This window comes from Megalops cyprinoides, chromosome 20 (assembly GCF_013368585.1).
Source record: "Megalops cyprinoides isolate fMegCyp1 chromosome 20, fMegCyp1.pri, whole genome shotgun sequence".
Classification (NCBI taxonomy): domain Eukaryota; kingdom Metazoa; phylum Chordata; class Actinopteri; order Elopiformes; family Megalopidae; genus Megalops; species Megalops cyprinoides.
In genome coordinates this window covers 6,154,304-6,166,232 of record NC_050602.1, presented here as the reverse complement: position 1 = coordinate 6,166,232, position 11,929 = coordinate 6,154,304, and the positions used below count along the sequence as shown (strand labels likewise).

Here is an 11,929-nt window from a genome sequence, read left to right as displayed (position 1 = left end):
TTTGATACTCAAGATATCGATGTAATTTCATTTGATGAGTAATGTTGTCTTGTAGACCATCAAAACAAGCTTACTTTGTGGCCACTTCGAAAAGTATTAATATTATTTTTTTGTTATTATTATTATTTTTATTTTACGTGGGTTTAGGCTCTGCCCCAATGAACCAAAGCTGAAGTCAAAATCAAACTGTCCCTTTAATCAAAATGATATTGTTATATTTTACAAAAACAAACAAACAAAAAAAAAATGCATTTTAAAAAAGGTATTCTAATGCTTTGCTAAATGAGTAATATAACACATGACGAGATTTCTCTGCAGCAAAATAGTGATTCCATGTGCATCTGCATGCATGGATGAAAGTATATCGCTCAATTCCACATTCAGTCTAAAATGACATCCCAAACATATAATTAACCAAATGTAATTGTACTGAAATACCAAGTATATACTGTTATATGCAAAATGAAGTAGTTTTAAGCCTCCTGAATGTAAACCTTGAAGCGGAGGAGATTTATATCAGTTTGGAACTTAGTGATGTTGGAGACATATAGCTACAACACACAAAGGCAGATATGGTGTTACAACAAACTGCATGCTGCAGACCAAATGGTTTAGGTATGAGGCTAATCAAGATGTAGTGTTTGTGAAAGAAGCCACCATTAATTTCATCTAACAGCAACATGCAATGTCCTTAACATATAAGATGAATTCAAGCATATGTGACTACTTTTAATACTTACAAAACACCATGATTTTGGCAGGGGCTGGAATTAAATGAAATAATTTCAGTGTATGAAGTGGGAAAAAAACACATTTTTCATTTCAGTACACTTATCTTAGGAAAAAGCACATCGCTGTTTGATCAAGTCTAGGGCTCCCTCAAGATGATCCAATTTTAGGCAGCAAATGAAAGATTTTTAGTGCTTTATCAATTTCATTTTCTTTCATAAAAATCATCAAATCTTTACATTTAATATATTATTTTTAATAAGTCTGTGCTGCACAGAGCATCTGACAGACCAAGTAAAGATCAATAAATATCATGATTTATTCTTGCTATACCAATATAACTGAGGTTTATGGAAGGTAAACAAAAATGAAATACATGGAAGTAAAATGTTAAGGCACATGGCAGATGCTAGTGGACTATAAGTCACAAAATCAAAGGAAATCATAGACTTTGGTGCTTTTCACAGCCCTCCTTGAGACCAAAGAATATCTGATATCCAACCAGGTTTTCCTGAAATTCCTCCAGGGAGAGCTTGAAGAGGCTTGAAAGCAGACGTATCATTTTCAGCAGGACACGCCCTCCTGCCTTGCCGCTGGGGGTGGGGGGTGGGGGTGTTAGGGGGGTGAAGGAGGGGCGTCGGCGCGGAGACCGGCTCACGTGGCATCGGGCACGGCGCCCGCCTTGCCAGCGGCGAGGCACAGCGTCTCGGAGGCGCGGTAGGAGAGCGTGCTCATCTTGGTGGTGAGGCTGGCGTGCGACTGGACGGCACGCTGGGCTGGCGGCTCACAGCGTAGCAGACGCAGAAGGTTCCGGCGGAAGTTGTTGCCCACAAAGGCGTAGAGGATGGGGTTCATGCAGCTGTTGAGGAAGGCCACGCAGATGGTGAAAGGCATGGCCGTGTCGATGACATCCAGCGCCCGGCAGCTGCTGATCACCTGCAGCTGCGCCAGCGCGTTCATCACATGGAACACCTGGTGCGGCGTCCAGCAGAGGAAGAAGGCCAGCACCACGGCGGCCAGCATCCACAGCACCTCGTCGTGGGAGTGGCCCCACTGGAGCCGGCGGGCGCCCACCAGCGAGCGGCCGATCAGGCAGTAGCAGGTGAGGATGATGGCGAGCGGCGCCAGGAAGCCCAGCACGCTCTTTATCAGGCTGATAGCCACCAGAGTGGGTTTGTACTCCTTGCTGTCTAGCGTGGCGCACACGGTGATGTTGGTGTGGCTGATGGGGAAGACGTTACGCGTCAGCACCGTGGGCAGGCTCAGCAGGAAGGCGAAGGTCCAGATGAAGATGCAGGTGTTGCGCGCGCACACCACCGTGCGGTGCGGCCGCGAGCGCACCGGGTGCACGATGGCTAGGTAGCGGTCGATGCTCAGCGAGGTGAGGAAGAAGACGCTGGTGTACAGGTTGAAGGTGGTCAGCCCGGCGCTGGCCTTGCACAGGAAGCTGCCGAAGGGCCAGTGGTAGTGCAGCGCGGTGACAGTGGCCCACATGGGCAGCGTGATCAGGAACGTGAGGTCGGAGAGCGCCAGGTTCAGGACGAAGATGTTGGCCACCGTCTTCAGCTTCATGTAGCTGTAGATGACGGCCACCACCATGCTGTTGCCCACTATGCCGATGACGAAGTTGAAGCTATAGACGATAGGGATAAGGGTAAAAATGAAGCTGTGGCTGCCGGACATGTTGCATGTTAAATTGATCCCCTCTGGTTTTGGGCTCTCCATCCTGTGCTGTGAAGAGGAACCAGCTGCTCTAAGCAGACCAGCAGCTGCCCATAGAGTCCTGTAAAGAACACAACAACAACATCACTGTCATTCTGGAATGACCATTCATTTCCACTTTGCCCGTACTTTGCACCAGTAAAGATGAAGCAATCATCATTTTATACAATATCGCCAAAAAAACTACAGCTTTCAAACAATTATTGCAAACTCTTATAGCTTTTCTGAAGAAAACCTGATGCCTGAGATGCAATTTCATTCATCATTGCATACAAGTTCATTAAATATTGATTACATGAGAAACATGAGTTTTGAATGGTCTTATTAATGATGTAACTGACTCTGGAATATTATCAACAGTTTGCCTTACAATTATAATTTAAATCATACTTGAGGTGCCTCAATTGAAGCCTAGATATAATTTTCATTATTTTCTTTCTGGAAAAAATAAACAAGTGTTTGAGGAAGACCCTGGAAGAGGAAGTGTCCAAATAGACACTTCCCATGGGTTTTATTTTCTAGAACAATTGTAGCATCCATTTGCAGTAACCACCCACTATTTTACGAATTGTGTCATAGGCAAAATTGGTGCTACATGTAAGTTACAGTATGCAAATATGATATGACTTAAAAGCAACATTCACACAGTCTGAGCAAAAAGATAAACCCTTGTAAAAATGTCAAAGAATAAAATGTTCCTTTGGTATAAGTCCTTTGAGGACTAAAAATGAAACAGGTCTTAACTTTTGAGCAGGACTCCAAAATTATTTTTGACAAACCTTACTGAAAACAAATCTGTAAAATAAAGCAGCTAACTCTAGGTAGGCCTACACCATATTTGGATTTATAGCTCCCACCAAACACTGGAAAATTGCTAAAGGGTACATAACCACAAACATTTCAACCATCTTTGGCTTTCTAACTTGTCTGAGACTTTTTAAAAAGTTCCACACATGTAAAGGCATTTGTGGTGAGTACAGTGTGTAGATACATCTTCTATAAAAAAACTTGATGAAATCAGCATGTTGCAGTTTGGTTGCAGTTAATGTCAGAAATATAAGTAAAATGCGTCAATTTGGTCGTCACAGTTGCTTAACAAAAAGTTTTTTATTAATTTCATTTTTTACAGACAGATCAGTGACAACGACATTAATACTTTTCCCTCTCTGTCTCTCTATATAAAATTATGAAGTAAATTGTAATTGTGATATGCCTTTCCTCGTCTATATTTTTCAAGAGTAATATCACAGGCGGTTATACGTGACTGTTGTACCGAACTCCATCGACTCCAATATCCTCGGGAACGTCGGAACACGTCGTGTTCTCTGCTGCGCCACTAGGTGTCAGCCTATTCCCTCATTTTAAGGGAGAACTCGCGCCGCCGTTCCCTTCGTTAGTTGCTTCAGCACCATACGTACGAGTGCGTTTACTTCATGGTCTTTTTGGCTTAACATAAGTGGCCTTAATTTGCAGTGATGATTTGTTCTATTTTAAAATGTTGTACAGCACATGTGGCTTAGGCTTAGCACAACTACAAAGGTCTCACACATTTGTAAAGAGACGGATATTAAATATAATATTTGCCTAAGGCTGTGTTTAGAACAGTGCCATCCCTTTGAAATAAGTTGAAAAAAAAAAAAACGAGGGGTGCTGTTCATCGCTGTCTCTGGTTCTTGTCGTTAGTGTCAGAGATCGGGAGACTGGAGTTTGTCAGCCGGCCGTTTCACTTTAATTGTCAGCGAATCAACAGATCCCCACGGATCATACTGTACACAAAATGTCCTTCGGAGGGCAAGGGTCAAATTATGTAAGAATGAAGAGAAAACCTCTGAAACGGGAATCCTGCTTAATAAATGCAGCATCCAATTTTTCTGTTCAGATTTGCTCTATTCTATATTAATTTAGGCGGTAAACTACACGCCACTTGTATATTCTACTGTCAGTTGCCTTAGCTCCGTCGTGATTCTATAAAATTGCCCGGTCTCAACGTTAATGCATTCTTGTGAAAATAACTTCCTGCAAGAACTAACAGCTATATTGGTTGCAGATGTGGAGGCTGTTGCAACTGGGGGACAACAGGGTGCCAAGGGCAACAAAATCGTGAAATATCATTCGCCGAGTTTCCTCTTCAGACCTGATGCAATAAAATCCAGTGACACAGATGTCACCGCTTAGATTTAAAAGTGTTTTCTTTAGTTAATGATTATAGCAGCCACAGGCTGTAAATTACTCTGGTTAGGGAATGTAATAGCAAATGATCATTGTTTTCATTTTAATTTTAAATATTTCTTGTGGTTTATTCCCATTCGAGAATTTTCATGGCCATTTTCCACATATCATTGACCCCCCGTTGGTTTGTTTATGTGTTTTTCATGAAGTCTGAGAAAGGAACAGAAAAAAAACATCACACTGTCTCAGCTGAACGGCTAACCAATTATGCGTCACCAAATTCTTTTTCCCTTTCCTTTTCTAATGCGAAGCATTGTTTCACCCCACTGGTAATCCAGCCAGGTATGGTTTCAAAGGACAAATAAATATAAGCAAGACAATATCACATTCTTCTCTGCCACTGCCCCCCTTTGAAAAGGAATCTCCGGTTCATGGTTGGGAAAACACTGTCCCAATTAAATGATAATGAAAAAGGGTCGAGTAGCCTAGCGTTAGAACGCGGCTGAATGAGCGAGACGCGATTTAAGCAAGAGGTATATTACTGAGGGGATGAAGTGTCTGATTTATGTTGTTTTTCTCACCAGCCGCTTACATCATTTGGTCTGGGAGGGGAAAGTGTGCTTAGATTACACATTGCAGAGCAGTGATCACACAGCTGGGGTGACCGGGCGGCAGGAAGGCAAACAAGCACTTGACCATGAACGCACGCCTCCTCGCTCTTCGGGGAATTGTCACATTAATACGCGAGCTGACGACCCGCAACACCTTGCAGCTCTGGATGGATCCGTCGCAGCGATTCGCCGCTGCTCTTGCTTTCATTCCACCACCGGATCGCGGTCTTACGGTTCGGGGGTCACTGATTGGACAGGACCACCAGTCACTTGTTGCCGTTGGTTCTAATGAGCTGCTTGGGAGAAAAATATGCCAATGACGCATTCAGGATCTCACGGGCATGGCGTGTTCACCGTTCTAAGTCATAGCAAAACCAGTTTGTTTCCAGAGGACCTACCACATTTGAAATGAGCCAACCGACCGCTGTCAGTTTGGGGAATCTTAGATGAATGCAGAAATATTTCAAATTCGAGTTTTGGCACGGCCCCTTCCCAAATTTTTGAACTTTTCTTTTGAAAGAAAACTAGCAATGTGCTGTCCCGCGTATCGTAGATACGGAAATGGAAACACCGCATTGATCTGTCCCTTCAAATAGCGACTTGAGGACATACATGCACACATAAAGATACGGAAATGAAAACACCACATTGATCTGTCCCTTCAAATAGCAACTTGAGGAGCTGGTGCACTGCCATCTGGCAAACAGATATCGGGCAACAAGGGGTTAATAATTCAAACATGGAGCATTCCGAGTGTTCCTCCAGATCTGCAGATGGTTGAGAAGCCTGGGATAAACCCAGCCTAAAAACACCAATGCCTGCGGAACAATGCTGTTGGCGCGTCACCTCAGATCTTTCACAATTCAAACCTTCACACAAAATTGAGGCCTTGCAAACAGATAGCTAATATACTACACTGACTACTAAAAGCAAGGAGAAGAAACATGAAGGACCACTAACAGGATATCCATGTGGACACAACTGAGTCTTTATGTGTGTGTGTGTGTATAGAGGGTGGGGGTTAGCACCCCTGCACCATATTTTGGAGCTGCAACCTCAGGAAGAGAAAGGTCGTGACCTTGTGTTGTGTGTGTTTTGCAGATTTCGCCTCCCTTGCTCCGTTGGGACTCTGGGGTATTTAGCTGCGGATTTTCAGAAATCCAGGAATGATGGTGATCAGGAAACAGATATTTACCCCAGCGGGTGGTTCGTAGTGCCACATTACCATTCGAGACACTGCACTCTCCCTGGTGACGAAAAACCACTTGTTTAATGGGATGCATTTTCCCCTCTGAGAAAATAACCATAAATGACCTGATCAACTTTGACTTGAGCTTCAATGCAAGGCAAACAGTCTGGACCGAAGCCAAGTATCTAAAACCGCAAACAACGTTTTTTTTTTCCCTCAATGTTAGGAGAATTCTTAAGAGCATGTTTCTTCTCATGCGATTTAATGTACCACAGATTTGTCCTGTGAGAAACAGAGACGTTTTTTGTCTCTTATCAGGGACTCAAACCTTAAGACCTTCTGCGGACGCAGCATCACATAAATTATGTGCATATACGCTGTACAAATGGTTGGCTTTTGCCTTCAGCTCTTTTCACTGAACTGCTTTTCAGTCAAATTAAGTCACAAGTGAACACAAACAAAGACAAGTGAGCATAAGTGAACACAGGTGAAGGTAGGATGCAACAAATGAAGGACACAAAACAACAGAAAGAGATGAAGCAGCACTGGCAGACGCTACCCGGCGGTTCCCTTACCTCAGGGTAAGAAGTGGCGGTCAGATGATGTTTCGGAAGGAGAGGTGGCAAAAAAGAGGTCAGTCTCCAGCCCTCCGGTGATGAATGAACCCGAGCTGGCCAAGCTGCAGCGATACGGTCGGACACACGTGCGCTCACACACACGCGCGCGCGCGCGCGCGCACGCACACACACACACACACACACACACACACGCAGAGGATCTCTCTCTCTCCCACCCCCCCGCCTCCTCTGGTGTTTTTCCTCTTCAGCCCACGGGCTCCCGGCTTGGCCGTGACTGTCCGTCCTTCCTCATTGCAGTGTCCGGCTCGCCTTCTCGGCCCGGCCCTCTTATACCTCCCTCCTGTCCCTCTCTGTCCCCGGTGCGAGAGAGGGGCGGCCGAGAGGACTTTATTAATAACACTGGACGTGTCCTGGACTCTGGGTCAGAGGGGGGAGTGGGGGAGGGAGGGAGGGTGTGTGTGTATGTGTGTGTGTGTGTGAGAAAGAGAGAGAGTGAGAGAGAGAATCGAATAGGTTGTGACTTGGTCCAGCTGCTATAATACGTCCCCAGGTTTTGTTTTACTGTAATGATTTATTTGGCATACACTCTTATATTGTGCAATTCACAAGGCTGCTGTGGTAGGACACATACAGTCCAAGAACAAGGGCTTGCTGACAGATAAGCAAGTAATGTATCATTGGCAGTCTGGAAAAAGCAGCACTACTTGTATATCACTGTTTAGCAGTCACTGTTTCTCAGTGAACAGAATGCGATTAAATGTGAAGTAACATTACCATGTTACAGCGCACACATACTGCCTAACAACACTCCTGTAGGTTTTAATAACTTAAATCAAGACTTAATAAATTCACAACAGGGAATTTGCAGAACTGAAATGAACTGAAATAAATTTTGTGGCTCATTTAATACTGCTTTAACTGTATGATCTGTGATACACAGCTAACAAGTCAATTCTGGTTGACCTTCATGACAGTAGTGTTGCCCTCTCCTCTGTGTCGCCTCATGATTCCACTGTTTGTGGCACTGAGAGATACGAATGGACTGGCTGTTGGGTTCCACATACATATGCAGATGCAGAATCTCAGAATGACAGTCATGATGAACGAAGAAAGAAAACAAAAACACCTCAGAAAAAGAGTGGGCCTATCTATTTTTCTGCCAGCGTGTTCATGCGTGTCACTGTCTGATCCAAAACAAGTTCGTAAACCGCCCGGGGCCAGTTGGGTTGGTAGTGAGTGATGTGGTGACTACCTGCTGCCTCACGGATCTTCCTGTGTTTTGGAACATTTCCATTAGTGACTCAGGAGACAGGACGTGTTTTTTTTTTCTGGCAGTACCTGGATTGGACCATCATGGAACCAACCACGAACCAACAGTCATTCCTAGGTGTATTTAGGACAAACCTATATTTACAATGGGTACATTTCTGTTTCTGTCCATCATGTTGCCCCTTACTAATGTCAATGTAATAAGTATTACTACTGTTTCTGTTGTTGCTATTGCTACTACTAGCACCTCTGCTTCAACTGTTTCAATGTAATGTGGTCTGAGAACGAAAAGCTGCTACTATCGATGGTGTCACTGGTGAAGAGATGCTGTGGCAAGGGTCCTTGTTATATGTATATATATATATATATATATATATATATATATATATATATATATATATATATATATATATATATATATAAAACACTCATACTATCTGCTCTAAGCAAGAGAATAAAGGTCGGCTCCTTGACGAAACTAGACGCCCCGCTGGTTTTCATTACCGTTTACTCGTCGCTTCCTCCTGGCGCGACGACAGCGCAGTCTTTTCTAAATGGTGCGTGAAGATAAGGACGCGAGCAGCGCGTCCGTCCCCTCGCCAATCTGCCGTCTTCCAGAGACGTCCCTCAGCTCCCGCCGCTCGGGCGCACGGGAGGACCCAGCACAAACCGAGCAAGATTCAATCTGTTCCACTTAGACACGGTCTCCGAGGCTGATTTTTTAAAAAAAAACTTTGCACCTCGCGCACCGGGTGTCCCAGCGTTGTACTGCGACGCTAAAATATTCCTACCGCGCGAGAAAACAGTTGGCAAACTGGCGGGGGTTCGATCGCGTCTATCAGGCCCTGGGATTGCTATTCTCACGCATCACTCTTTCCCGTTTCTCTGTCACAGTCTGCAGATGCTTTAGCCTATATCTCCAGATTGAGTTTCCCACTGGCTGCATTCGTGAGACTGTAGTAATGTGCTTTCAAGCGAGTATGTGAATGTGATTACTAGTATTTTCATGCAAAATGCAGAGTACCCTGAAACCAGTTTTCTCTCCTCGCCACATAAAGGCACATTCGGAGAGACGAAACGCATGAATGATATATTTAAAATATTGTGTTCAATTCTGTACTCTAGATAACTCATATTAATGCCCCATGGGATCTCCAAACAAAAATACAAAACCCCTATCATGATCTCAAGACTCCATAGCTCATGATGAACCAATTTTGTTTTGGAAACAGGATGTTATTTCAGAGGACAAAAACGATAAGAGGTAGTTATTTCTGTCACAGAGCAAAACACAAAAGTTCTTGATTTCTCAGTTAATCCATCAAGAGAAGCATTTGAATTTTAATGTACAGGTTCTTTGCGAAATAGGTAGTTTGAACAAGGTATCTGATTTGCATAACAACAGCACAATTGTCAGGAGATCAATGTTCAGGGCTGCAAATGGAATTCGAGAGTGGCAGGCTCCCAAGTTGTCATTGGGGCCGCCTCCTTTGTACGAACGCCATAGCGAGGAGCGTGGTGAAAGGTCAATTTGAAGCAAACCAAATTTAAGCTTTCTAATTGTTGGGATTTAAAGTAAACCCAGACAGTTTAGCGTCAGGTATATCTTTTAGGGGGTGCTCAGCACCTCTCTCATCCTGCCAATTGTGGGGTGTGGAAATTAATTACGGAACAATTCAGTCTCCCGCATTAAATCATTTGTGCCTGGAGGAGTGTATAAGTGAGTAAAGCCCTTGCAGATCAAATAGCCAATTTAAGTAAATGCCCAGTTTGAGAAACATAGCACAGAATTTGTAGAACTACATCACTGGAATTAACTTGTCAGTCCCATTACAGCGCGATTCAGGATCTTCTGGGAAGTGTGGGAGACTCAGATATGTGGTGCACGTTTCCAGTCCCCTGTGAAAAGGGATTATTCCTTCTCCATGTGCATAAGCGTAGCTTGTCAAGTAATATGACTCTCTGGAGTCCGGTTTCCCTTGAGCCCAGCAGAAACCAGCATCCCATTAAAACTTTCCCATTAGCCATTTTGGCTCTTTCCTAGAATTACTTATTTCCATGGGTAAAAGATAAACTTCCTGTCAAGAATTTGCCTGTGATATGTGTCTTACAAATTCATAAAACATTTGATTTGATCTAAGCCACTGACTAAATATAAATACCTGCTAGCCCCTTTAGAGAGAGCTGCCCGTATCTCACAGCTGTCAAATTTGTGCAGATTCGTCATGAACACTGTCGACCTCAGATCTTTATCGTTCACATACGCTCATAAGACACACATATATGTGTGTATGTATATGTAATATACTCTGTTTCAAGCACTTCAAGTAGGTACAGGTTACTCAAGTTTAAACACACTTACATTGACATTAGTTCTTTTAAGGCAGTTTTCTATTCTCAATTCACTAGTTACACAGCATTTTTGGCCATTTCACTGTGTCAAGACAGGGCACACTGCTCCACAGGTGGAAGTCCATTGGACCAACACTGCTAAAAGCTGTTTTTCTAAATGTCAAGCGTTTAGAGGTCCCTGCTGGAGGACTTCCAGTGATAACCAGTAAACGGGCAGTGCTTTGGGAAGTGTCATGTGTTTGTGTGCATTCTGTATCTTAATATTTCTTCATGCTTCAAAACAGTAGTGACAATCAAAGCAGGGAAGTGCTCTGATTTTGCTACCTGACAAATCCGTACTTGCTTGTGCCTATCTAACTTGTCAACCAATTTTTGCTGAAATGTCACTTTTGACATTATGGCTGGTCCATTTGCTGTGATTTTACCATGGCTGGTCCATTGGCTGTGTTTGGCCAGAGCTCCTGTGTTCCTTGCAAATATCTATATGCCCCCAAATCACAGGGAAAAAAGCATGTTAAATACAGGCAAACCATATTGGAATTGCAGGTAGGTTTTGGTGTTAATATCTGCACACAGGTGGAAGATACACAAAGTTGTGTTCACCAGTTCAGCCCAGTCCACCGGGTGTCCCAGCATTGTACTGCGACGCTAAAATATTCCTACCCCGCGAGAAAACTGTTGGCAAAATGGCGGGGGGTTCGATCGCGTCTATCAAGCCCTGGGATTGCTATTCTCACGCATCACTCTTTCCCGTTTCTCTGTCACAGTCTGCAGACGCTTTAGCCTATATCTCCAGATTTCCCACTGCCAGTCCATAACATCATTCAGTTAATCCCTTGTCATTGCGCATGCAGTTCCTGGGCCATGTGGCTCATTTCCTGTTGAATTCCTTTACAAGTGTTTTGCAAGTGACCACAAAAACATTTAAACAAGCCAGCCTGGCTTTCCACCTAGGAGAGACAAACTAGACAGACATGTTATATATATCTTAAAGGTGCTTCAGGGGGGTTATAGTACTCCACGTATTGTTATCAAAATGTCTGAATGACAGATGCACAAGACATGGAAAAGTTTAAGTTTCATAACATCACCTACTCAATGCATTGTTGTGACATGACCTCAAGTCAGTCCTGAGCAGTGTGGCTGTTTTTCAGTTGCATTTGTTTTCTTCATGGTCATAGGTTTATAGGCCACCGCAGGGACCTGCTGTTTGAGATCGTCCACTCTGAAAAGCTACAAGGCAAGACAAATATTTTGGGTGTTCAATGGTGGTTACCATTCCGCAAGCCATATGTCTCAGCCATATATCA

At 43.7% G+C, this 11,929-nt stretch overlaps 1 protein-coding gene across 2 annotated transcripts; it reads right to left on the bottom strand.

Moving 5' to 3' along the window:
* Window positions 1-233: 233 nt before the first annotated feature.
* On the bottom strand, window positions 234-7,185 carry agtr1a (angiotensin II receptor, type 1a). 2 transcript variants are annotated; one of them, XM_036554722.1, is made up of 2 exons: window positions 6,996-7,185; window positions 234-2,512 (listed from the first exon to the last, which is right to left on the bottom strand). In XM_036554722.1, exon 2 carries the CDS (start codon window positions 2,452-2,454, stop codon window positions 1,384-1,386), a length of 1,071 nt encoding a protein of 356 aa, XP_036410615.1. In that variant the 5' UTR covers window positions 2,455-2,512; window positions 6,996-7,185; the 3' UTR covers window positions 234-1,383. The 2 variants fall into 2 exon arrangements, with proteins under 2 accessions (XP_036410615.1, XP_036410616.1); XM_036554723.1 differs by having other exon boundaries at window positions 234-2,362.
* Between the last annotated feature and the right edge of the window lie 4,744 nt (window positions 7,186-11,929).

What these genes read in the sequence shown, in the direction of transcription:
- agtr1a (XM_036554722.1), bottom strand. Translation starts at nt 2,454, where the DNA reads ATGGAGAGCCCAAAACCAGAGGGGATCAATTTAACATGCAACATGTCC.